The sequence below is a fragment of the Ambystoma mexicanum genome, chromosome 11 (assembly GCF_040938575.1).
Source record: "Ambystoma mexicanum isolate Mex_15411 chromosome 11, UKY_AmexF1_1, whole genome shotgun sequence".
NCBI classification, from domain to species: Eukaryota; Metazoa; Chordata; class Amphibia; order Caudata; family Ambystomatidae; genus Ambystoma; species Ambystoma mexicanum.
In genome coordinates, this window is record NC_090934.1 from 1265822503 (window position 1) to 1265849346 (window position 26844).

The 26844-nt window shown below is 45.9% G+C and overlaps 1 protein-coding gene across 2 annotated transcripts in view; it reads left to right on the forward strand.

The window, feature by feature from the left end:
• The window catches only part of LOC138504310 (dual oxidase 1-like), a 1064761-nt gene that overhangs the window by 479684 nt on the left and 558233 nt on the right, over positions 1-26844 (forward strand). For both annotated transcript variants that reach the window (XM_069624719.1, XM_069624718.1), the window contains exons 6-7: positions 18444-18645; positions 19775-19941. In XM_069624719.1, the coding sequence (XP_069480820.1) occupies positions 18444-18645; positions 19775-19941 (369 nt within the window). The remainder of the gene's footprint in view (positions 1-18443; positions 18646-19774; positions 19942-26844) is intronic.

Sequence of the window (26844 nt, forward strand, 5' to 3'; positions counted from 1 at the left end):
TTAAACCACACCCGATTGGAAGAATGTGCTTCGCGTTATTCTGCATCTGCAGCAGGACGCTCACCGAGTCAGCTCCAGTCTTCTAGTGATATCTTCTGCTCCAGCCTGTGAAAACAAGTCAGATCTTCACTTACCATCCAGGGATCCAGTCTCCGGCTGCACCTGCCAGCAAAGGAACATCAGGTTAGCAAAAGGCAACGCTTTAGCAGCCGCGCTTACTTACCTGAAACCATGGCATTTTTCGAATCCCGCGGCCTTTACCTGCAAGACAAAGAACTCCGGTCAACGTTTTAGCAGCCGCGCTTACTTACCTGAAACCACGGCATCTTCCGAATCCCGCGGCCTCTACCTGCAAGACAAAGAACTCCGGTTAGTGCAAAAAAGGGGGAAATTGGACGCAATTATATTTTCACTTACCGGAGCTGTGCGCTCCTCGCCATCTCCTCTTCTGCTGCATCTCCGCACCTGCAAATCAAGAAAAAGACATTAAGAGGTGCGAATAAACCTGTCAGCAAGCATATTACTTACGTGCTCCTCCATGTGCACGGACCTTCATACTTACGTGCATCCGTATGCTCAGCATATAGCATTTCGGCACCTAAGAAACAAAGGCAAAGACTTCATTAAAAGGTGCTCTCGAACTTTACAAACCGACCAGCATCCGCTCGTGCAGAAAACGACGGCATCGCTTCTTCAGCAGCTTTAAACCCTCTGAGGCTACAAGAGACTTAAAGCAATCCCAGTGAAGTAACTGGAACCCAGCGCCCCTGCATCAGTCACAGGATGGAGAGCCCAGCATTTACATATCTAAGGTGAGAGCTCATTCAGACTTTGGGCGGCCTCAGGGAAAAAACGAATAAGGAGGAGAAGCCCAACCAACAACCAGCCATTAATTCCTTTTTTCTTCCGCCTGCAGACACCTTACTCTACAAGTCAGACATTCCATAAGAGGAGGTCCGGTCCAGAGAACCATCCGAGTCCTGCGCTTCTCAATTGAAGACACGGTAACTGTCCAGCCAGGATCTGCGCCTCCGTGGGAACCAGGTGAGCGTTACAGAACGCGAAGCCATCCAATAACTTCCTACCCAGGCGTAATGGAAACCTCAGACACTGACCAACTAGCCCAGCTACTAGGGGAATTAAGAGCAGAGGTACATGCAGCCCGCCAGGAAACGAATGCCCTGAGGAGAAAATTGATTGTATCGAAAGAACGAACTGATGATCTTGCCAGACAGTTGTTACAATCACAAGCGGGGCAAACCCCTTTGCCTACGGGAGGGAGCTACATTCCTGCAGCCTCGGCCAGTCTGGTACAAATCAACCTACCCGGAAATGTGCCCTTGGCTCCGCCCGAATGCTTCTCTGGTGATTCTAAAAGGTTTGCAGTTTTCATCAACCAGTGCCGATTGCACTTTCTGTGTAGACCAGCTGCTTTTCCGACGGACCAGGCTAAGGTAGCCTTTGTGCTTTCATATCTTAGCGGCAGTGCTGCTGATTGGTCGGTTCCTCTAGTTGCACAGGATGATCCGATTCTTCACGATTTCCAAGCATTCCAGACCAGCATGGAAAGACTGTTTAAAAGACATTCCCAGGGCCAGGCCTTGGATAATGAACTCCTTTCCTTACGGCAAGGCAATCAGGATCTCCTGGCTTATATTGCGTCATTTAATAGGCTAGTAGTTGAAACCAGATGGCCCGAGGAGAAGAGGATCACGCTGTTCCACAGAGGTCTGCGGGGGGAACTCAAAGATGTTCTAGCTCAGGTAGTGAATCCTCCTCAGGATTGTTCTGAATACATAGATTTAGTGGTCCAATTGGATCACAGATTGCAAAACAGGAAGGCAGACCGCTCCAGGTTCGAAACTCGAGTGTTCTCCAAACCACAGAATTCCACCAAGGGAGCTGAAGCCGTAGAACCTATGCAAATAGGGGTCATGAAGGGCCCTTTAACCCAGAAAGAACGCGACAGGAGAAGACAGTTGCAGTTATGCCTCTATTGTGGAAATTCAGAACATTTCCTTCGAGAATGCCCAGTGAAACCTTCAAAGAAGACAGTGGGAGCTTCTGATAAAAATACCGAAAGGGCGGAGCCGGGAAACGACCTTGCCCGACAAGTGTAGAGGTCCGCTTGCCGAGCGTTAAAACCAGTTCTTTGACCTCGCATTTCATAGTTTCAATGGTCCTCATGAATCCAGAGCAACCGGATCGTTTGCATGCTATTAAAGCATACATTGATAGCGGAGCAATTGGTTATTATGTAGACCACGAAATGGCTTCCAGGATGAACCTACCCCTCTGTCCTAAGGCAATAAAAGACGTTATTACCACAGTGGATGGTACGGAAATAGCTTCTGGACCAGTGACCCTTACCACCACGGAAGTGACGTTATTAAGTCAAGATGGACATTGTGAGGTGATCATGTTCGATGTGATCAAGGCTCCTCAATTCCAAGTAATATTGGGGATTCCCTGGTTGGAGAAACACAATCCTCAAATTGATTGGCGAGCAAAGACAATACGGTTTCCAGAGTGTGCCCCCACTTGTTATCCTCGACCCAGTATTGGACTAGCAGCGACAATATCCGAAAGTCCGCAACTGCCTATGGAGTATCAGGAATTCCAAGACGTTTTTCAGAAGGAGCAGGCGAATACTTTACCTCCCCACAGGTCGTACGACTGTCAAATAGACCTGATACCCGGATCCACCCCCCCCTGTAGTAGAATTTATACCCTTACCGAGCCTGAAAATCTTCATTTGCGACAGTATCTGGACCAGTACCTAGCCAACGGATTCATCCGTCCTTCAAAGTCTCCAGTATCCTCAGCTCTGTTCTTCGTGCCAAAAAAAGAAGGTGACCTTAGGACCTGTATAGATTATCGTGCCCTGAACCAAATCACGGTAAAGAATAGGTATCCCTTACCTCTAATTCCGGAACTCCTTGACCAAGTTAAAAGCGCCTGTATATACACCAAGCTAGGTCTTCGGGGAGTGTACCACTTGGTACGGATCAAAGAAGGCGACAAATGGAAGACGGCCTTTCACACCAAGTATGGACTATTTGAATACCAAGTGATGCCCTTTGGTCTTTGTAATGCTCCGGCCGCCTTCCAGTACTTCATGAATGACGTCCTTAGAGAACTTATAGACGCTTGTGTAGTCGTCTACATTGATGACATCCTTGTGTACTCATCTTCTGAAGCAGATCATCAGAAACACGTCAGAGCTGTTCTTGAAAGGCTTCGCCAACATAAACTTTTTGCCAAGCTTGAAAAGTGTGTTTTTCATGTCACCGAGGTCGAATTTTTAGGTTTCATTTTGACCCCCAACGGGGTCCACATGGACTCGAGGAAAGTTGACGCTATCATCAAGTGGCCATCACCAACTTCCGTGAAGGGAGTACAAAGCATGTTAGGTTTCGCCAACTTTTACCGCAGGTTTATCCCGGAATTTTCACGAATAGTTCAGCCCATTACGGCTCTTTTAAAAAAGAATAAACGTTTCGAGTGGACAGCAGAGGCAGAACAGGCCTTTCAGGAGTTAAAAGCCAAGTTTATCTCAGCACCTATATTAAAACACCCGCGCCCGGACCTTCCTTATATCGTTGAGACCGACGCCTCCAGCTTGGCAATGGGGGCGGTTTTATCATAGAGGGATCCAGAAACTAACCAGGTACACCCTGTGGCATTCTGGTCCCGCAAGTTCTCGGCGCCCGAAATCAACTACACCATCACTGATAAAGAACTTCTAGCTATTAAGTCCGCCTCCAAGGCCTGGCGGCACTACCTCCTTGGAGCCAAACACACAGTCACAGTAATCACCGATCATCGCAACTTACAGTATTTGAAGACGGCTAAAGCTCAATCCTCCAGACAACTTCGCTGGGCTCTGTTTTTTGCCGAATTTGACTTTGTAATCACTTATCGTCCAGGCAACAAGAATGGCAAAGCAGATGCCCTTTCCCGGATTGGAATGGAGGAACACATGGTCAATCCTGAACCCGTGCCTATAATTCCCGAACAAAGAATCCTGGGCCTGGTCTCCTCGCAATCCATCGAAGATATCGAAGCAAAGGCCAAACAACTTGTGACTCCTTCAGATCTACAGAACTGGCAACAGAAAGGAAAGGACTTCACCGTGTCTAAGGATTTGCTTTACTTTCAAGGACGACTATACTTACCTGGTACTGATTTACCAAGACAGGTAATCTCTTGCTACCATGATTCTTTAATGGAAGGACATCCTGGCATTGCCAAAACCTCAGAAAAGATCAAGAGACACTTCTGGTGGCCATCATGGAGAAAGGATATCAAGGACTTTGTAATGTCTTGTGGGGTGTGCGCCCAAAACAAAAGTCAGAAAGAAAGACCAGCCAGCCTATTACACCCACTAGACATCCCACCACACCCCTGGCATACTCTTTCCATGGACTTCATTACTGATTTACCCTCATGCTCCGGATACAACACCATTTTAGTAATCGTGGATTTGTTTTCTAAAATGGCCCACTTCATCCCACTGAAGGGCTTACCCTCAGCTTCAGTCCTGGCCCGAGAATTCCTCGAAAACATTGTTCGGTTACATGGTTTCCCTTCAATTTTAATCTCAGATAGAGGAAGCCAGTTTATATCGCACTTTTGGCGAAATTGCTGTCGTCTAGCTCAAATCGATGTGAGACTTTCAACCAGCCATCACCCCCAGACAGATGGTCAAACCGAGAGGACAAATCAAACTCTGGAACAATATTTACGTTGCATGCTGCAACAGTCGGAAAGTAATTGGAAAGACATCCTTTGGATCGCCGAATACGCCTACAACAATTTGATCCATTCAGGAACCGGAAAAAGTCCCTTTTACCTCTTATACGGGATTCACCCTCGAACCTCCAATCTTGATCCACCTCAGGATCTCGGAACACCTGCCGTAGATCATCTACACACCGCTATCACTCAAGCTTTCAAGGAAGCCACGACCCATCTTCAACTAGCCAAAGAACAGTATAAAAAGGGAGCAGACCGACATCGAAGGGAGGCCCCCCAATACCGGGTTGGAGACCTAGTTTGGTTATCCACTAAACATTTAACTCTTAAAGGGCCTCGCACCTTCAATCCAAAATATCTGGGACCATATCCTGTCACCGCCATAATAAATCCAGTGGCTGTCAAATTGAGCTTGCCGTCCCACATGAAAATACATCCAGTTTTCCACGTATCTCTACTAAAACCAATGCAGCCTGGAACCCGATTGACTAAAGCTCCAGAACCTATTCAAGTTAATGGAGAACTCGAATTTGAGGTTAAAAACATCCTGGACTCCAAGATCATTAAGTCCAAGCTATACTATCTGATTGACTGGAAGGGCTACGGGCCTCAAGAACGATCATGGGAACCCTCGGAATACGTCCACGCACCTCGCCTAATCAAAAGATTCCACCGAACTTTTCCCGACAAACCAAAACCCCCGGGGGAGACAATTTTGGGAGGGGCCTTGAGGGGGGGTGCTGTCATGAGCACTGTTTCCAAGGAGTCAGGACAAGCCCAACATCCTCGGAAGCAGGCTCACAACCCCCGCCCCTGGTCCTAACCGACCCCTATCGGGGCCCTCTGGACCATGTCCTGGCGCCTTTGGCGCCAGGCTCATAAGAATCACCAGTCCCGGCGCCAGAGGTGCCGGGCTCATACTTTGGATAAAGGTGCTTGGGTGGACTTACCTGTAGCAGACCATGCTGCATACTCACCTTCACAAGTCCTGGCAAAATGAAGCCCCAGCCTTCTGCTGGGTGGGACTATTTTTCCGAATCTGGAACTACTTTCTTACCTGGGTGGGGCTGGCATCACTCCTTGACTCTGGAACACAGGAACTCTTTTTCTCTTGGGCGAGGCTGAGGAGGAAGACACCTAATCACCTCAACACTATTTAAACCACACCTGATTGGAAGAATGTGCTTTGCGTTATTCTGCATCTGCAGCAGGATGCTCAGCGAGTCAGCTCCAGTCTTCTAGTGATATCTTCTGCTCCAGCCTGTGAAAACAAGTCAGATCTTCACTTACCATCCAGGGATCCAGTCTCCAGCTGCACCTGCCAGCAAAGGAACATCAGGTTAGCAAAAGGCAACGCTTTAGCAGCCGCGCTTACTTACCTGAAACCACGGCATTTTCCGAATCCCGCGGCCTTTACCTGCAAGACAAAGAACTCCGGTCAACGTTTTAGCAGCCGCGCTTACTTACCTGAACCCACGGCATCTTCCGAATCCCGCGGCCTCTACCTGCAAGACAAAGAACTCCGGTTAGTGCAAAAAAGGGGGAAATTGGACGTAATTATATTTTCACTTACCGGAGCTGTGCGCTCCTCGCCATCTCCTCTTCTGCTGCATCTCCGCACCTGCAAATCAAGAAAAAGACATTAAGAGGTGCGAATAAACCTGTCAGCAAGCATATTACTTACGTGCTCCTCCACGTGCACAGACCTTCATACTTACGTGCATCCGTATGCTCAGCATATAGCATTTCGGCACCTAAGAAACAAAGGCAAAGCCTTCATTAAAAGGTGCTCTCGAACTTTACAAACCGACCAGCATCCGCTCGTGCAGAAAACGATGGCATCGCTTCTTCAGCAGCTTTAAACCCTCTGAGGCTACAAGAGACTTAAAGCAATCCCAGTGAAGTAACTGGAACCCAGCGCCCCTGCATCAGTCGCAGGATGGAGAGCCCAGCATTTACATATCTAAGGTGAGAGCTCATTCAGACTTTGGGCGGCCTCAGGGAAGAAACGAATAAGGAGGAGAAGCCCAACCAACAACCAGCCATTAATCCCTTTTTCTTCCGCCTGCAGACACCTTACTCTACAAGTCAGACATTCCATAAGAGGAGGTCCGGTCCAGAGAACCATCCGAGTCCTGCGCTTCTCAATTGAAGACACAGTAACTGTCCAGCCAGGATCTGCGCCTCCGTGGGAACCAGGTGAGCGTTACAGCCCGGTGCTAAAACAGGGGTTGGTGGGGTGGGATTGGTGCTAATCTTTTGATTTTTTGGCTGGAAGTCTGGTGTCGTTGCTTGCTGCGTGGTCACCGTTGCAGTTTGCGCAAGTGTGTTTGTACTTGCATTCCTTCCCCCAGGTGCACAGTTTTTTTCAAAAATTCCTGCATGGAATGTTGGCTTTTGGAGAGTGCTTTTTGTTCTTCCTCTGGGTGTTAGACTTAGCCGCCCATGGCTGATTCTTCCAAAAGGGCTGTTCCCCCTTTTTGTGTTTTTCATTGTCAGGAAATCTGGGGCCCTGTGGAGTTTTGCTATTTTTGGGGTTTGCTTGTGCGACCTCTTCCTCTGATGGAGGCTCGGCGTTAAGCATGTATAGGTCATTCTGGACCTTGTCCCATTCTATGGCTGGCCTCTCTGACATGCTTCTCCTAAATCTAATATCATATGCTAGACAGGTCTTACCTTTTTGAGCAATTTTTACCTCTCTGATTTTATCCATGTATGCCCATAATTTTCTACCATCATTGAGGAATTTTTCTTCATATATAGTTGCCAGGATGGCAAAAGCCTGTAGCCAGTTGTCCCAATTCTGTTCCACCTGGGCATTTCTGGCTATGGCTTTCTCTCTATCTTTTTGGGATCCCTAAAAGCATCTTTCCCCTTGCGTTGGGCTTCTATAAGTGAAAAGATTTTGACGAACTCTTTGGCCCATATTGCTTCTTTGATTGTAATGTCAATGTTCCATGCTAAGCATCTTTTGTATCTGTTCAGTATTTCTGTCTGAAAAGATTTAAGTTTTAGGTCTAATTGGGTACTGCTGATCATGACCATGTCTGGCGAGTTGTTGTTGTTCCCCCCTGTCTGCCCCGGTGTGATTGTATTGGGGGTTGACCAGGCCTTTAATGCCCCTTGTGCATCTGTGGCTGCCGCTGCTCACGTAGGTGAACATGTGGTGACTGCTGCTGGTGCTGTTGGCACTTTTGCTACTGGGGTTGCTGGAGCTGGTGCTGCGGTAGTTGCTGCTGGTGGGGGAATGGTTGCCGTGATGTTTGGTTCTAGAGGTATGGTGGGGTTTGCGGGCCTAGTCTCGGCTGTGGGAAGTGTCTGTTTGCCCCTGATTTCTAGCAATAATTGCTGCATCTCACTCATGTTCTCGCATAATTTAGACAGTTTTTTGTTACCTTTTCCCATGTTTTCTGTTGACTTCTTTCTCTTTGGTGGTGTAGTGTCCTCTTCCAAGCCAGGTGATATTGGGAGCCCTTCCTTTGGTAGGCCATACTTATTTTCTCTGACCCATGCTCAGCCATAGTGCTCAGCTGACTCCATGTCTGCTAGTAGGTGGGGAGATTTGGGCTTCAGGGCAGGTGTTGGAGGTTCCTGTGCTTTTCGCTTGGGGCCCACGATACTTCGGTCTGTTTGATTACAAGAAAAAAATTCTTTAGCGTGACCAGTAATTTTGGTTCCGCCCCTGTGCTCTTGTGTGTTTTTTATTCATTGCCCCGAGCGGTGGTTGCTAGCTTTGGACCCCTGTTGCTCCTGGGCTGGCTTGACACCCCGCCACTTTGTTGCCCCTTAGAGGCCCTCTTTAAGACAAAAAAAATCTTATTTGCCGGGCTATAAAAATTGGGTGTCAGAGCGCTGCTTATTATTACCCTGGACCCTTTCTTGAGTCATCTAAAACGTGAATTTAGCTCAAAGACCAGGGGCAATGAAACTTGTGTACCGCTATCTGTTTTTTAACATTTCTGCCTTAATATAGTGCTATGAGGTCTTGAGCATCTGAGCGCTGTTTATTCTTGCTCAAGCCCTTTTATTTGTATAGTTTTGATCTCATGCGGGAGGTTTGCGCTGTTAAATCCCAAGCGGCATGGCTCACAGATATACTACTTCGCTTTGGTAATTGACAAAAGCGGTGTGTGTTCTGCGGCTGCCGGGGGCTGAGAAAACATGCTACTTTTACTTCGTAATTGACATGAGTAAAACGGGCGCTCTGCGGCTAACAGAATCTACCTTTCACCTGCTGCCCGTGGAATGTTCTTACTAGCGTCCGCTTTGTAATAATAATAATAACCTTCCCCTCCCTCGAGTGCCTTGTTTGTTTTTTCTTCGATTGCTCGAACTGCTTTGGAGTCCTGTTTCTGCTCGTAAATCCCAGAGTCTTTTTCTCTTGCGTCCACGTTGATGCCACTCGCTCTGCACGGTGAGAAGTTTTTGAACAGTGACAATGTTCTGATTGGAGGAAAAAAGACACTGCGGATGCAGAGAACTTTTTAAGGTTGCTAAAGAAGCAAAGGTTGGAAGACGCTGAGTGAACAGCAAACCTCCTGTTTGTTTGGGTCCCTGTTCAGGGTCCACAAACAGATTGTGTTTTCTCAGAGCATGCTGCTCTTATTTATAAGACCCAGGGGAGCCCTGGGTCTTTGATGTGCATAGTAGTGGGGGCTGAGCTCCAGCCCCTGGCAGGGTAGCCGACTGTCTGGCCCCCTGGGGGGGGGGGGGCAGGTCTTTGAACCTGAGCCCTGCCTGACTATTGGTTTCCTTAGGTGCTTAGCACCTAGTTGCTTAGAGGAAGGGTGAAGTGATTGTTCACACCTCACCCTTCCACAGCTTTGTGTAGCAGAGACTGTGTGTCTCTGCAGCTGAGGGTGGAGAGGAGCAGGCAAAGAGGGGTGGGGCTGCCCCTCTCCTGGCCTGCTGGATGGTAACATCAGTTACCCTGCCTCGCCTTGGGCGGCCTGGCAGCATTGCCCAGAATGGGATGACCCGTAGTTCGGTGAGCAGTGCTTTTGCAAAGGAAAGTAAAACCAGCACTGTATTGCAAATGTGTATGTTTATAGCCAGAGGATGAAGTGAGAGGGAACTAAAGGGTACGACGTTCCTTTACTTACTTTTTCGGAAAATACACCATTGTTTCTTTGCTTTTTGTAACCCAGAGCACCGCCTGGAAGGCAGGCAAGGGGCTTGTTTTGTGCCTCCCCCTACCGGGCTTTTGAACCTGGGTCCTGATGGGAATGCTCTAGCGCCATATCTTGCTGAGCTATGTTGCAAGCACTGTTTTGTAATTGTTTATTGCAAACCTGATTGGGACATAATAAATCCTATTCCCGAGCCGCCACAAAGCCCTGCACCCAGACGAGCCTGCACATTGCTGCAAGTGTAGTGAGGTGTGTGTTTGTGTGCACGTGCATTTAATGGGTGGGAGGGTTGCTATTGTCCTTAGACTTTCCCGGTAGAGGTCTGAGTGAGGCATAAAGCTGCACGCTGTGGCGGACAAGGACTGAAAGTAATAGTGGTCGTTTAAGAGGCATTTTCTTTCACTGTATTTCTCCCAGTCTTGACATTACAGTAGTAAAACACAGTGCTGGGGGCGGGGGAGGGGTGGAGTCTAGGTGAGGCAGCACTAAGGTGTGGGGAAGAGTGAGGGCGGGTAATGGGTCGTGGGAGGCGTGGGGGGGCAGCAGGGCAAATGGGGAATGTAGTTCCACTACTTTTCTTGGTACATTTTGACCCCTGATTCTAGGTTGAGACAGACATTTGTACTTAGATATTATCTACCTCCGGCCTCTTGCACAGTCATGATACTGCAAGTTGCTCGCGAGAAATGTCTTAATCTTCATCCCACGTATACTACTATCTAATCTAACAAATAACAAAAGGCCTGATGTATGTTTGTCCTTGTATGTTTGTCTGATGCAGTAGCTTCACCTGTTGTCACCGCTAGAGGGAGCTGTTGCCTTAGCATACATAGAGACAATGCCAATTTGCATAGCTTTGGCTGTTGTCAACTAAAGGGAGCTGTTGCCTTAGGAAACATAGAGACAATGCCAATTTGCATAGCTTTGGCTGTTGTCAACTAGAGGGAGCTGTTGTCATAGGAAACATAGAGACAATGCCAATTTGCATAGCTTTGGCTGTTGTCACCTAGATGAAGCTGTTGCCTTAGGATACATAGAGACAATGCTAATTTGCATAGCTTTGGCTGTTGTCAACTAGAGGGAGCTGTTGCCATAGGAAACATAGAGACAATGCCAATTTGCATAGCTTTGGCTGTTGTCACCTAGAGGGAGCTGTTGCCTTAGAATACATAGAGGTCCTATTGTGTCAATGAAAACCTGCACTTTCGCCTGTGTACACAGGCCTGTACACTAATATTATATACTGATATTGATATTGATATTTTATTTGTATTGCGCTAGTACACAAGTGTTTCAGAGCCCAAACTAGTCCACATATTACATTATATATTCCTATTATTTAATCCTCAACGCCTGGATGCCTATGGGTTGTAATGTTTTATAAATCTCACTCAAATGAAATCAAATCAGTGTAAAGTGTGGGCGAGGATATACGGTTCCCCTCAGCAGAAATACTATGCTATGGGAAGCAGTTACCTAATAGTAGTACAGTAAGAAAACTGATAGCCATTTGAAATACTGTGCCCAGAGAAACAATGCATGTGAGATATGCCAACTACATAAACACTATGGGAGTCCTTCTGATTTCTGGCAATACCGCCAAACAGAATTACTGTTACCGTGTGCGGGTGATCATGCAGCAATGGGAAAGGTCCATATGGCTTACAGACAAGTGGACCATTCTGTTATTTCCAATTTTGGAGCCGGAAGGACACCATTGGGGCCACGCGGCATTACCACATGCAAGAATACCGCCTGCGTAAAAAATGGATGCAGAAGTGCTTTGGAGTTGCAGAATATTCCTCAAAACAAAAGAAGCCAGAAAAGCAGATTTTTTGTAAGAAACTCTGAACTTTGCCAAGCGGTAAAACCTGCAGTACTTCCAAACACTACATGTTTTATTTTATCATAACTAGAAAACTAGTAAAAGTCTGTGCCGGCCAATAAAGCCCCTCAGAAATACTTTGCAAGAGAATACATTGCCTCAGTAATACTAACCTAGAAAACAGATGGCCCCGGAACGCTCTGCCTCTCCAGTGTTTTACTGGCTAACAGAAATTGTGATTACAGTTCAGGGACACAACTGGCATAGGGAGTCATAAATGAAGCTACTATGCCATAAAATGGCCACCAGGCCCTTGTAAGGTCGGTCAGAGGGAGCTGGAATAATGACTCGGGTGCCTATGTTCTGTCATATCTACTTGTATTACATGCTTACGATTGTTATTCTGCGTGTATTGAGTCCGGTCCACCGCCATGCAGTTCCGCCATCTGACATGACATAGAGTATCCTTCCTTCCGTACTCCATTTCTGTCACCGCCTTCAGACAGGAAGTGGTGCCCTGCGTCTGCACTGGAGGACTGGGAGAGATCTGCACTGTTGGGTCAAAGTGCCCCTTTTCAGAAGGTGACAACACTGTGTCTGAAATGATGAAGAGAGTATGTGTCAGGAATTGGCCATCAGACATGAGGCGACGGAGTGACATCAAGATGCCGAGCCACCTATTTCCTAACATATATTGCGTGAGATAAGGAACAAGGAAATATCCAAAATAATAGTTTCTCAGGATATCAGATATTGCCCTACAGTATTAAATAAAGACGCGGTACTGCGGCATGGAACGCCCGCTAGATAAATGCGTGCAATGAAAAGGTCACTGAATCATGAGATACTCATAGCATAAGAGGTCTTCAATATGTTTACAATGTTTTCTTACTTGGAATACACTTGGTATTATTGATTCAAAAAGTTTTTTTTTTTATTTTTTATAATGTTTTATTTTATGGACCTTGTCTCCGAAATAAAGTATTTTTTACTGCTGCAGAAATTCCACAGTTTCTCATGAGCATGTCATAGACTGGTACCTGTTGGGTATTTTGTGGGAATTGCAGTCATCATTCCACGGGTCATTATTTTTGTGGGGCCCGCCGTTCCTGTGATTCCCATCCAGCCCATCTTCCCTGAAATGACAATAAGGGAAGATCCTGCAGTCTACAAAAGGACACACCTTCTCTAAAATGATAATAAGGGAAGATCAAGCTGTCTAGAAAAGGGCACATCTTCCCTGAAATGACAATAAGGGAAGATCCTGCAGTCTACAAAAGGACACACCTTCTCTAAAATGATAATAAGGGAAGATTAAGCTGTCTAGAAAAGGGCCCATCTTCCCTGAAATGACAATAAGGGAAGAGCATGCTGTCTAGAAAAGGACCCATCTTCCCTGAATTGACAATAAGGTAAGAGGATGCTGTCTAGGAAAGGATCCATCTTCCCTGAAATGCCAATAAGGGAAGATCTTGCAGTCTAGAAAACAACACAGTGAGATTTCGGTTTAATAAGTTGCCAATATTCAGCTTTTTGTGTGGGGCAATAGCACTGTATGCCGAGCTGTACCTTTGTTCATGCACATAGCTACTCCTTTGTCATCAAATTTTCTCAAAGAGGCACCTTTCGATAGAACTCTAGCCAATGTTGGGTATTCTTGTCCGGTGGTCGAACATTGCCCAATGCCTTTAACATTTTGTAAATGTAGCACATCAAATCCATGTTACTATTAAAACCACAATAAAAAATGGTCTTGATAATATCCTCAGTAAAAACCGCCTTAGAGTTGATCCAAATTGCACCCCAACATATCACAGGTTGATTAGCAATGACATGGCCCAGAACGGGGAGCCCAGCCTCTCTATGCATAATGAGAGATGCGGTTGCCCTGCTACTCTGAATATCCTGACTGGAAATTGATTTTCTACTACTTGCAGTGATGCACCCGATGATAGCCCAAAGACCCACTCCATATGTCACTATGGCGATGGACTTAACCTTTTATACCCTTAAAAGACTTTCAATAGAGGAATATAGAAGCTAACTATACAACCTCAGCAGCACCCCGCTTACTTGTGCAATGGCTGATATTTGTTGTCTGTATAAGAATGCCACAACAATCTTCTATGAAACTATATTCCAAGGCAGGACGTGAACTCTAATCGTAGGCTGTTTAATAGGATTGAATTGCATATCATCTTACGTCTTGACATAACCATCACCTTCAATTTAGTAATGTTGACCTTCAGTCCCTTTTTACTCATGTGCTCAATGAAGATTGTCACCAGCTTTTGTAAAGCAGCTCGAGTCCTTGTATTGAGAAGAGCGTCATCCACATACATGAGCAATGGGAAGCGAAGGCCTAAGCTCTGCAATACAGCTGACGTTACTTTTTCAAGATGCTCTACAAGTGTATTCCCATACAGATTAAAAAGAAGTGGAGCTAGCACACAGCCTTGGCGAACTCCCCTTCCCTCTCTGAAGCTCTCTGTACATTCACTATCTTTAACGCAGCCAAAATTAGATGATGTGTCTGCATTCAGATTCTTTGTCATAGCTAAAAAGTCTTCAGGGATCCGCAGTACAAACAACGTGAGCCAATCAACATTGTCAAATGCACATGAAAAATCCATGTTCTTAAATACATCGGAGCTCGACGGCAAGTGCATATTTTGCACAATTGAGGTACAAACACAAGCTATGGAGTTTAGTACCTAAATGTTCCTGAAAGCCAAATTGAATATCACTTAATACTCTGGTTTCCTTTAACCATTTTACTCTCTGTTCGTTTTTTAACTCAGACAATGCTCTATGAAGCACCCATTATATGGCCACGAAATACCAAATCGTAAAATGCCCTTCAGGTTCCGAGCCATGAAATGCAGATCAATTATTTATTTCCGAAACTGACATTCCGGACACAAATGAGGAATGTACTTCAGATATAGTGCATAAATTGCTCTTCAAATATAGATCCATGAATTGATCGTTGGAGTCTGTGATCGGCACTAAACAAATTCCCCCACTCCCTCGCCATGTTGTTCCCTACCCTTGCATTACGTTAGCAAGCCATTCCATCAGCTACAATAAGAGCGTATGAAGGAACATTACCTGTTAGAGGCAGAGATTGGGGATAACAGGCATCCCGGACATTGGCGAGAATTAGGAAGGAAGAATCCGGAGCATACAAGATTATGTAACACCTTTGGGCTGATTATCTTGCAATCTTCTAACCGGATTTTGGTATTTGTTTCAGCATGATATTGGAATGACTTTGTGGATGTAGAAAGGGCACTGATCCCCTAGGATTCAAAATGGGATACCCTGATCTATGGGGAGCCATTACAGGTCTGGTTGATTTTCTGAGTGGCCAGTGTCAAGGCTGGACCAGAAGTGAGGTAGCCGTAGAGTTCTTCCTACCAATGTGTTCCTTTGTACCCAGAAACTTAAACACAAAGGAATCAATTAGTTGAAAGATGGAAACACCAGAGGAGACACTGGAGGCTGCAGACAGAGAAAGATCAGAATCACTAAGAATACTAAATCAGAAATGTTCACATCTAATCTTATAGGAGGTCAGACTGAAGATTGAACCAAAACTAAACAATGGCAAGCAGAATATAGGATAGAAACAAGGAGTTGCAGAAACATTACTGGACTTACCAAAGTTAGAGGATGATGGCTGCGTAACCAAGTTGACACTCTGCACAACCCAACCCTATTCCTAACACACAACGGCACTTGGATGCCTAGACGGAGTGCAAGAAATATCTAGTCCAAGTGCCTGTCCCGACGAAACGAGGCGCCTTTCATTCTATGCACCAAATGTGTCAGTCTCCAGTTAGTGCGCAATGTTTTGGGGTCAAGCAGAGTACTTCCCATGTAACAACTTCCTTCCTCTGGGTACTTGAATTCTGGTTTACTGTTATTTCCCGAAAAGGGTATATAGGGGAAACGTGGGTTCCCACAATCTGAGGAGAGTAGATGTGGCGGTCCGGGTCGTTACTGTGCTGACTTTGCCTTGTTGTATTCAGTAGACAGAAGAATGGCCGATGTGGCGGTCCGGGTCGTTACCGTGCTAACTTTGCCTTGTTGTATTCAGTAGACCGAAGAATGATTGATGTGGCGGTCCGGGTCGTTACCGTGCTGACTTTGCCTTGTTGTATTCAGTAGACAGAAGAATGGTTGATGTGGTGGTCCAGGTCGTTACCGTGCTGACTTTGCCTTGTTGTATTCAGTAGACAGAAGAATGGTCGATGTGAGGGTCCGGGTTGTAACCAAGGGAATCTTCCGAGAGTAGGGGAACAAGGGCAGGGAAACAGGATTCACAAGTAGAAACGTACCAAAAAGGTACACAAAAGCGCTAACCTGGATTCAAAACGAAAATCAGAAGCGGCGAGTGCGGCAACCCAGAAGCATTATAACGGGTGGCCGCGAGCTCGCCTAGCCCGCCTCTCTGAGGCGGCGTTGTGAAGCGGACATAGAGAGGACACCATAATCGCCATGGCAACCCCACAGCGTTAGCTTTTGGGGAACGACAGAAATAGGAAGGAGGCCCATGCTGTGTGGGTGTATTACGAGCGGATAGATCTTTCTTTTGGCATAATATGGATGATCCTCGCGTTTGAATATTCAGAGAAGGCACCGCAAAAGAATGCAAAGGCGGAGCTCGTGCTCTACCCCTGACAGCTGGTCACCATTACGGTTGGCTAATTTACAGATAATCAGTGAATGGATTTAAAAAAACGCAATCCCAGCCACCCACATTATATGCTAATTCTACATGTGTGCGTTGTTTCCTGTACGGCGTAAGGATGGAAATGGGCCAATAGAATGTGAGAAACACAATGCAGACACAAACTTCCCTTTCGCTGGTGGAGCTCAACTGCTTCCCGGGGTTAATCGTGCAGGATATGGTGCCTAGAAGCACTTTGCTTGTTATTTTGTTTTTGAAGAAAGTATGAGGTGCACTGCACATAGGACAAAGAATGGCGTTAGAAATCTCATTTCTGGGTGCTTTGCAGTTTGAAAAAAAGCAAAGGAAATATGAACTTGTGGGGAAGTGAGAAAGGACCACGCGGTAAGATATACAGGTGATGGGAGAACCAAGAATCAGGAAGGGACTGTAGGGAACCCAGTACCCATCAAGCATTGGAGGAAAGGGTTGCCGACCCACTATCCAGAATCTGTCGAGGAGTGGAGGCAGGCTAATGGGGGACCCAGTAACTGCCCAGGAGTGGGAGAAGGAGGAGGGTCCCAGTAGCCGTCCAGATGTGGAGAATGGTGGTGGGAGAAAAAGTACCAGCCTAGTAGTGGAGAAAGGGGGTGAACAACCCAGTACCTGCCCAAGAGGGGAGAAAGAGGGTGGGGGACCCAGTACCTGCCCAGGAGTAGAAAAAGGAGGAGAGTCCCAGTAGCCGTCCAGATGTGGAGAATGGTGGTGGGAGACAAAGTACCTGCCTAGCAGTGGAAAAAAGGGGCGAACAACTCAGTACCCGCCCAAGAGGGGAGAAAGAGGGTGGGGGGCTCAGTACCCGCCCAGGAGTGGGAGAAGGAGGAGGGTCCCCGTAGCCGTCCAGATGTGGAGAATGGTGGTGGGAGAAAAAGTAGCAGCCTAGTAGTGGAGAAAGGGGGTGAACAACCCAGTACCTGCCCAAAAGGGTAGAAAGAGGGTAGGGGACCCAGTACCTGCCCAGGAGTAGAAAAAGGAGGGGGGTCCCAGTAGCCGTCCAGATGTGGAGAATGGTGGTGGGAGAAAAAGTACCAGCCTAGTAGTGGAGAAAGGGGTGAACAACCCAGTACCTGCCCAAAAGGGTAGAAAGAGGGTAGGGGACCCAGTACCTGCCCAGGAGTAGAAAAAGGAGGAGGGTCCCAGTAGCCGTCCAGATGTGGAGAATGGTGGTGGGAGACAAAGTACCTGCCTAGCAGTGGAAAAAAGGGGCGAACATCTCAGTACCCGCCCAAGAGGGGAGAAAGAGGGTGGGGGGCCCAGTACCCGGCCAGGAGTGGGAGAAGGAGGAGTGTCCCAGTAGCCGTCCAGATGTGGAGAATGGTGATGGGAGACAAAGTACCTGCCTAGCAGTGCAGAAATGGGGGGTAGACAACACAGTACCTGCCCAGTACGATGCCTCTGGGCTGATGTGCGCTCTACAAATATGAATAAATAAAGAGGGTGGGTGACCCAGTAACCTGCCAAGGAGTGGAGGAAGGGGTATGTGGACCCTGCAACTCCTAAAGAGTGGAGGAAAGGGGTGGGGGCCAAAGTACCTGACCAGCAGTGGAAAAAGCAGGTGGGGTACACAGTACTTGCCCAAAAGTGCAGGGAGGAGGCAGAGTACCCAGTACCAGCGCAGGAGTGGAGGAAGGGGGCAGGGAAGATGAAATAACAACCCAGGATTGGAGGAAGGGTGTGGGGGGCACAGTACCAGCCCAGGTGTTGCACTGCACTAATACAAAAACATTATTCAATCAATGCAAGAATACAATGATTAGTCCTTAAATCAAACACAAAAACCAAGTTCTTCGTGTTACTGCATAAGGGGGCTCCCAGGGACCCCTTTAATACAGTATGCATTGTAACACACCTGAAAAGCTGCAGTAAATGTTTTTTCTCAGATGACTTTGTACAGTCTATATGATAATATGGTAACATGGTTATATGGAATTGGCGGCGGCAGAGCAGGATCCAGTGGTACTTTGGCAGGCCTCTGATGTGTTTCTTCTGTGAATAGGTGAACTCGGTGACAGCCTGGCTAGACGGGAGCGCCATCTATGGCTCCTCCCACTCCTGGAGTGATGCGCTGAGGAGCTTCAGTGGCGGGAGGCTGCTTTCGGGACCAGACCAGCTCTTCCCCAGGGAATCTGATGAGGGCCTTCTCATGTGGAAAGCACCGGATCCTTCCACCGGTCGCCGTGGTCCTGAAGGCATTTATGGTACGTATTGGGGTGTAGACACACACACACACACACACACACGCACGCACACACACACACACACACACACACACACACTCACACTCCGGTTACTTGATCAAGAAACTCTAACAGTGTGTCCTGCCAGGAGCGGCAGCTTTCAAAATGGTTTCCGAGCTCACTGCCTTTTTAGAGCCCAGTAAATTAGTGCACTGCTTGTAATACACCCGGTTCCATATCATTTAATCAACAGTAATTACTTCATGGTAATTTACTATGGGTGCAGAACCTGTTGTAATTATGGCCGCTGTTTTTTTCATATATGGAAATGTGCTGATAACCGTACACATGACCTCTCCTGATCTCGGTGCTTTTATGTGAATCATATATATAAATCAAATGAACATCCATTTACATCCTAAGATTTTATATTGATGGACGGCAAGTACACAGTATCCACCAGTCCATTTTAACTAGATGAATGTTACTGTATTTTATTGCACTTTGTATTTTGCATTCTCTATTTTAACTTACACATTTTAGATTCTTTCCATAGTGTTTTATTAATAAAATGTGTTTAAGGATTATTTTAACCATTAATGCACAATAAAAAATCTTTTTTTACTGTGAAGTAATTACTTCGAAATGTTCCCTCAAATTATCATTTTTTTAAAATGTTGGAGTGTCCCCCCACCATGCTCACCCTTCCCCTTCATTACAACACCCTCCCCACCCCGCTTTTTGCCCCTTAACACTCAAATACCCATATTTGTCGAAGTAATTTCGAAGTAATTACTTCGAAGTAAATTAAACACAAAGTAATTACTGTCGCGGAATGAACGGGATACCTCTTTTCCCTTATCTAGCCCATCTGCCCACACGCCCATATTGCTGTCATGTGCCCAAGGTTCCAAGGCCCACCCTGGATGGGAAAAGTTGACTCCAACAGCGGTAAGGTGTTGCTCAGGGGCATGTCAGCGCTATCAGAGCAGAAAAGCAAATGGACTCCAGTTTGGGTTGCAAACAGAGTTTACTGGGAAAGACAGCTAACCAAAACATATGAACTCAGCTTCTTGGCCAGAAAATCAAACAATTGCTGTGCCCTCCTTTTTCTGTTTGCTAATGTCTACCCCGTGGCTCTTGGTTGCAGCATTTGGGAATCCCCGAGCCAACGAGAGCCCCTTCCTTCAGGCCGTGAGCATCCTCTGGTTCCGGTATCACAATTACTTGGCTGCGAAGTTTGCGCTGGAGCAACCCATGTGGACTGACGAGGATTTATATCAGCACGCCCGGAAATGGGTGATCGCCACATATCAGGTACCTGACGAATTGACACCTAGATCATTATGCGCGATCACTATAGCGTACACACATGTCCATGGTTCAGGGCAGGGGCCTGCAACCAGTGACTCTCCAGATGATTTGGACTACAACTCCCATGATCTCTCACCGTTGGCTCTCCGTGTTAGGGCTGATGGGAATTGTAGTCCAAAACATCTGACGAGCTAAAGGTTTCAGACCCCTGGTAGGCTGTATCCGCACCTGCAAGAATCCATCCCATCATGGGGCACTGCACAGTTTGCAAAACCATGACTAGAATTAAGCGCTAGGAAGCTGGTGAGTGAAGGGCACGTGAAGGGCACGTGAAGGGCACGTGAAGGGTGTGACCTGTAGTGAATCTGACACTTTAGGGATCCCGGCTTTCAGTGTTTCTTTCTATGGATTCTGGGGGCGTTTTCGGTATTCTCTTAAAAGAAAATCAAATCTGTGCTTATTGTTGATCCATTTCTGTTCAGAAAACCATGTGAGCAAGAGTTTTTGGAGTGTCTACAAAACAGTGTTGTGCATCTATAACATGCATCTTTTTAATTAAAAGCGGAAATATAACAGGTTATGTATGCAGATTGTACATGTGGCAGAAATACTACAGCATATATGGGAGACTATGCAGAGAACAGAGTGATGATGTAAGAGAGAGAGGAAGAAGGAAAAAAAGAAAGAAGAAAGGAAGAAAGAGAGAGAGAGAAAGAAAGAAAAAAGAATGAGAGAGAAAGAAAAAAAGGAAGAAAGAAAGAAAGAAAGAGAAAAAGAAAGAAAGAAAGAAAGAATTACTCCTATCACATGATGTATAGTTTGTAGGTTCATTTGAAGGGAAACTATATCTGCCAGAATATACTTTTTTTGTTAAAAGAAAGGCCAAGCGTGGGAGGCATTATCTGGTCACCTTGAGCTGGAAGCAAAAGCATCCCGTCTGATAGAAAGCATGTCCTTTCTACCTCCTCACCCGTGGGATGACACAGTGGGAAGCCTGAAGTGGCTGCAGGGAGCTGGGTACCTTGAAGGTGCAAGGGAGTGGTGATTAGCAAAGGGCAGTCACCAGCTGGACGAACCAGGGAAAGTTATATATCTGAATGCAAGTAGCCCTGAATATGCTCTAAATAAGAGTTGCTATTGTCATCCAATTCGTGCTACTATTGTGCAGATCAATGGCGGTCATTTTATTGACCTCAGAAGGAGAGAAAGCTGAGCGCACTCTTCTAGACTGCTATTGTTTATGCGCTGGGTGCAGCCACGCATAGACTGCTGGAGAGCGGCATGCAGCATTTTGCCTCCTGTGATGTATTTAACTGGCCTCAGTAAAAGTTGCTCTTCTCTCACACAGTAGGAGTCCGCGTGCATTGCTAAGCACATTGCGGAGGCCATTGCATCTAGTAATGGTGAAAGCCGACACCCTTTTTTCACCATTGTTATGGGAGGTGCAGCATTTTTATTCCACTTGCATAATAGCGTGCAATTCATAATCGTTCACTTTGTGAAATGGCAAAATGATAAATGCATTTTCCAATCATGCCTCTGGCAATACTGGTCACCGGAAAGCCCACCAAAGGTACATTTCATGGATCTGTTGAATCAGTGAAATCATTGTGAAACTCTTGTAAAGAGTCTTCACCTAATTTGCTAAAAATCTGAAGTTAAGTTTGATTTCATCTCAACATTTTCTTCAATGGAAAATGTTAATGGGTCGTTTTCAGTGACTTATTTCAGCTTTCAACACACTGGAAAACACTGCGTATTTACTTTTGATGCAGGTTTTCTTAGTGAACTATGCAAGAACTGTTTTCTTATCTTGCTGAGAAAATCTCCATCAACAGTCACTTTGCTATTTTGTAGGAATTCTGCAGACCTCACTGACTGCACATATCCTGATTACTTTTTGAAATTTAAAAAAACGTGTCACCTTCATCCTGTGTTGAAATTCTGTTCACAAGTTAATGAAATTGGCAACATGGGAATTTCAGTTTTGCAGTTTCCTAGCTAACTGCTTCTTAATTGACACAGATGTTTTTCAATTATGCAACAATCTTATTCCTAATTGATATAGGGCCGGGAGGATAGCTCAGGAGCAACGCGCTCGCCTTGGAAGCAAAACGACACAGAGCAACACAGGTTCGATACCTGGGTCTGCGCTTAGAAAACTCTGGGTATTAAGCGCGTTATGAGTAACCACTTACAATATCGAGGAAGCCCAGAATTGTCAGCACACTCAATTTTACATTCGTGTACAGTCTCTTTGGTGTAATTTCTTATACTAAAGTCAGGCTCACTATACCCAGGATTCAAAGTGAGGCCAGACAGGAAAGCCCAGGCTGAATAATCATTTAACAACTTTTACAGGGCAACTTCGTACCTCTGCAGAATATCTGCTCTGTTTTATCTCTGTAATTTAAAAATATAAAGACGCACAACAAATTTGGCAGGTCACCTATTTATAGGTATTGCTTGAGATTGTATGCAGCTTTCTGTTATCTCGGGGTTGTGTAGGGTTGGGGGCTGCACCCTGTGGCACACCTGATGTTATGGACTACAGCTCCCATGATCTCTCACCATTGACTATCCTGGCTAAGGCTGATGGGAGCTCTGGTTCGAAACATCTGGAGAGCCATAGGTTGAAGATTCCTGAGGGGCTGACTTTGAAATGCAAATCCCCAATCCCAGTGTTTTGCCTCAAACATTGCCCCAGAGACAGGACTCTGAAATGTGTGAAAAGTGTCAGTCTTAGATACAAAATAACTGCGTTTTAGCTTTCAATTGCTAAAGAAAATTGAAAATGTTACCAAGTTTCCAGTGCTACGAGCACCAGTGTCATGCTGTCACTTGGCACATTCTTATTTTTGGCTTTTAGGTGGCGCTAAAGTGCAGAGTGGAATTAGAGAGGAATGGGATATGAGGAGGGACATAAAGCTTAGCGGTGTTGTTTGACTATTTACCAACCCCTTGATTGCTCGTGGCCATTTTAATCACTATGCCCTTTCCCAACCACTTCCTCCCCCTTGTGGCCCTAAACACATCTTCCTGGGATCTCTTTGAACTAGCTTTTTCATGCCTCACCATCAAACGGTGTGCTCGAACTGCAGTCTGCTAATAGTTAATGACTTAACTGGAGCTGTAAAAGTGCTACTGGTATAACAAAAAAATGTCTTAACCAGGTCTGCCTACAACCACTCCATTTATAAGCACTGTACGTCTCATTCACTGAGGTCCTATTAAAAACAAGCGTTGACAAAGCCACTCGTTTTGGGGTCTGTGTAAGTATTAGGCATTTACCAGCCACTGCTATTAGATGCCCATGTAGTTTCACCATTTTGCAGCTGCTACTATCAAAGGCCAGTTAAAACCACTACAGCAGTTCCTGGAAAATGCCTTTCCCATGCCTAAACAAAAGCCAAAACTGTTGGCATTGCCAGTGCTTGTTTCTTCATTCTCTCACAGCTCTCTTCAGCAGAACGTTTTTTTTTTTTTTAAAAAAAAGCGTTAAAGCTGATTGGATTTCATTTGTGTAGTATTACAGACTTTTTGGTTTAACCCATGAAGCAGAATGGGAAAGCAGACCTTAAAATGGCTGCCCCTTTCTTTAAGTAACGGTGCTCACTTCAAGGCAGCGGGGAGAAGAGGTTGAAGGCTAGAAGCTTATGGCTCTCTTGGTCCTTTTTACTTTAACGTCAGTGAGATTTTGGGCTAGCCGCTAGACCAATTAAATGGCTGAGTATCAGGGTAGCGCTTTGAAAACACAGCGCAGCGCTACCGCACGGGCAGCATCACGATCTGCACGTGAAGCAGAAACTGGACGCAGGGCAAAGAGCTACTTGGCCCAGTGGGGAGCACATGGGTTGCCACAGTTGAAGAAGAGCGGATGCAGGGACGGAGGCCTGCAAGGGACAGCAGGCTTCCTGCATTCCCCTATGCAAAAGGATCTTGAAAAATGAAGCTGCCCCTTTAAGGGACTGCTGTGCCGTCAGAGTATACAAAAAGTGCCGCATTAGGAAAACAGGTTCCACGAGGCAAGTCGCTGTTTTGGCGGGACTCTGCAAGCTGCTTCCACTTTGGAAATAGTTGCTGCCTGCCCTGAGCAGTCGACACCCCTCCCTTGCTTTGGAACGACATCAACAGTCTCACGCCGTTGAAGAATTTCTTTGCGAGTTGCAAAACTCTTAGGGGGCTGATCTACAAAAATGCTTTCGATGGAAGGTTCCCATCTAAATTCAACCTCTGGTTTCAAGTCCCATTTGTGAGTCACGTGAATATTGCAGCCTGGAATGCTAATAGCAGACTGCAAAGCTCTTTTGAGAGATCGCCAATCCAGTTTTTGTGTTCGCAAAATGAACACGTTTGCATATCACTATTTATCTTTTTAACACATGGTAAAAACATTTTCTCTGTTGACCCCGTTCTTTGCTTTTACAATTACGCTGGTGAGCTTGATATCAAAGAAAAGAACCTTTCCTTATTTGGACTGCAGATCCATAGAGAGTGAAGAGGTGCAGAAGAGTTTAGGAGAGGAGGTGATGCAGGAGTGGACAGAATGATACGACAGTGGAGGAGTGTAGAGTAGAGGAGGTGGTAAGGAAACACAAGGAAGGGTCAGGGCTAGGGTGACCAGATGTCCCTTTTTTGCTGGGACTGTCCCGGAATTTGAAGCTCTGTCCCCCTTTGTCGAGATTATTTTTCCAGTGGAGGATGCAGTGGTCCCGGTTTTTGGTAGTAGGTCTTCATAGCTGCCAGGCCGGAATGCACAATCTCGCACAGAAGAAAATGCTGCATTTTACAAATTAAGCTAGTGGTAGTTTGTGGTGAATTAATTGTAAAATGGGTTTGTTCCTCCAGTAACACATACACCTCCTTCTCATCCAACTGCTACTGTAGTGTAGTGCCATGACAGCCACTTTCAAGAATTAGTCCTACTTTTATGTTAGTTGCCCTGTCCCATTTTTTTACTTTTTAAATCTGGTCACCCTAGGTCAAGCATAATGCACAGAATTGGAGAGAAAAGGTGTAGCAGAGCTTAGGAGAGGAGGTGATACAGGAGAGGAGTGTAGACGAGAAGCCAAATGCCTCTACCGGACGTCCTGCCCCTATTTTGCCTATATGTTGGAAGCCGGAAATTGCGACATGCACAACGCTGATAATGGTACATATCCTACAAAGAATCCTCAAAACAAGGTATCCATTGAGAAAGCCCTATATGATGTACCCACGGGGAAATGATAGTCTCTTAAAAGAGATCCCTGAAGAAGTTTGAAGTGACAAAGGCAAGAGACTGGTGACGTCACATGAAGCAGAGGTAACGCACTAAGAAGAGATGCCACGGAAGAAAGTATATAGACATTACAGAATCTGATGACCAAGTAAAGAATTGAGTAACATTTCATGTGTGGAAGGAAGATTGTATGTGCGAAGAGCACTGAAGAAAATGCAAATCGCTTTATGATTTCACAGATGCTGCAACACAAGTAGACCAAGTAATCATAAGGCTGGTTAAACGTATTGAATAGACGGCAGGTGGTGCCGCCAATACATACATATGCGTATAGAATCTGGTTGTTCCACGTCGTGTTTTAGCAAACTAGGACACCGTGAGCAAAAGGGCTGAACGTGTGGCGCAGCAAAGAAAGACAGCTGAAGATGGAGGAAGAATCGAGAAGGCTTGCCTGGCACAGTGTTAAGGTTGAGGCAGCTAAAAAACAGGTTATCTATTCGACAAGATACAATGAACGTGAGAAGCGAGGCAAGCTCCTGTTGAGATGTAATCGGAAAACACTACGAGTGTCAATAGTATTAAATACGAAAAAAGGAGCTAAAACACAGTCTCCTGTCACATGGTGTAGATGAAAATAGAATTTGGGCAAGCTACTTCGAGACGGAAGATAACATCCTCACACTTCCTTCTATTCTGAGGTGCAGTGATACTTTTGTAAGGCCAAGTTCAAAGACAATTCGAATGGCAGACAGCAGGAGTGATAATTGATGATGGGATAATTGGGTGGGAAGGCATGGTCCACCCACAAGCACCTGGGGTACCAGCTTGCGTGCTGCTAGCAAGTTTAATATTCCAGAAGGGCACAAGCGTGCCAACCAATTGTAGAGGGCTACGTAGCAAAGAGCCCTATAGTTTGAAAGCCAATGAAACATTGTGTATTTGATGACAATGAAGTTGACTTGCACTGGGGGTGGGCATAGTTGTCCACCTGATTACAGAGACCCAATCATAATCCTATCCCCCATAGAAAGTATATCTAGATGTTCCCCGTAGAATAACCACAATCCCATTTAAGTTTCTCTTACCTTGCCACATAATATGACAACAGGGATGTCAAGTTTGTGCTATAAATGTGTATTTTTTATTGTAAAATGTTGAGAGACTTGAGTGAACGTCCATTGATGTCCATTGTACTCCCTGTTCAAGACCATTGAAAACAAAACAGCTAAGTTTTGCCAACTTCCTGAGTTGGTCTTATTATTGATGTAAGAGTAAATTCTGCACCCTCATCCATCCAATAAATATTTACCTTGCTTAAAGGTCCTACGGGTTCAGGAGAGAGGGATACGACAGCGGAGGTGTGTAGCGTAGAGGAGGTGATAACGAAAGAGGAGGACAGGTCATGTAGAACGTAGAGACTTGGAGAGAAGAGGTGGAGCAGAGTTTAGGAGAGGAGGTTATACAGGAGAGGAGAGGGGAGAGGGATACGACAGCGGAGGAGTGTAGAGTAGAGGAGGTGGTAACAAAAGAGGAGGACGGGTCAGGCAGAATGAACAGACCTGAAGAGAAGAGGTGGAGCAGAGTTTAGGTGAGGAGGTTATACAGTTGGTTATACGACAGCGGAGGAGTCTAGAGTAGAGGCGGTGGTAACAAAAGAGGAGGAAGGGTCAGGCAGAATGTAGAGA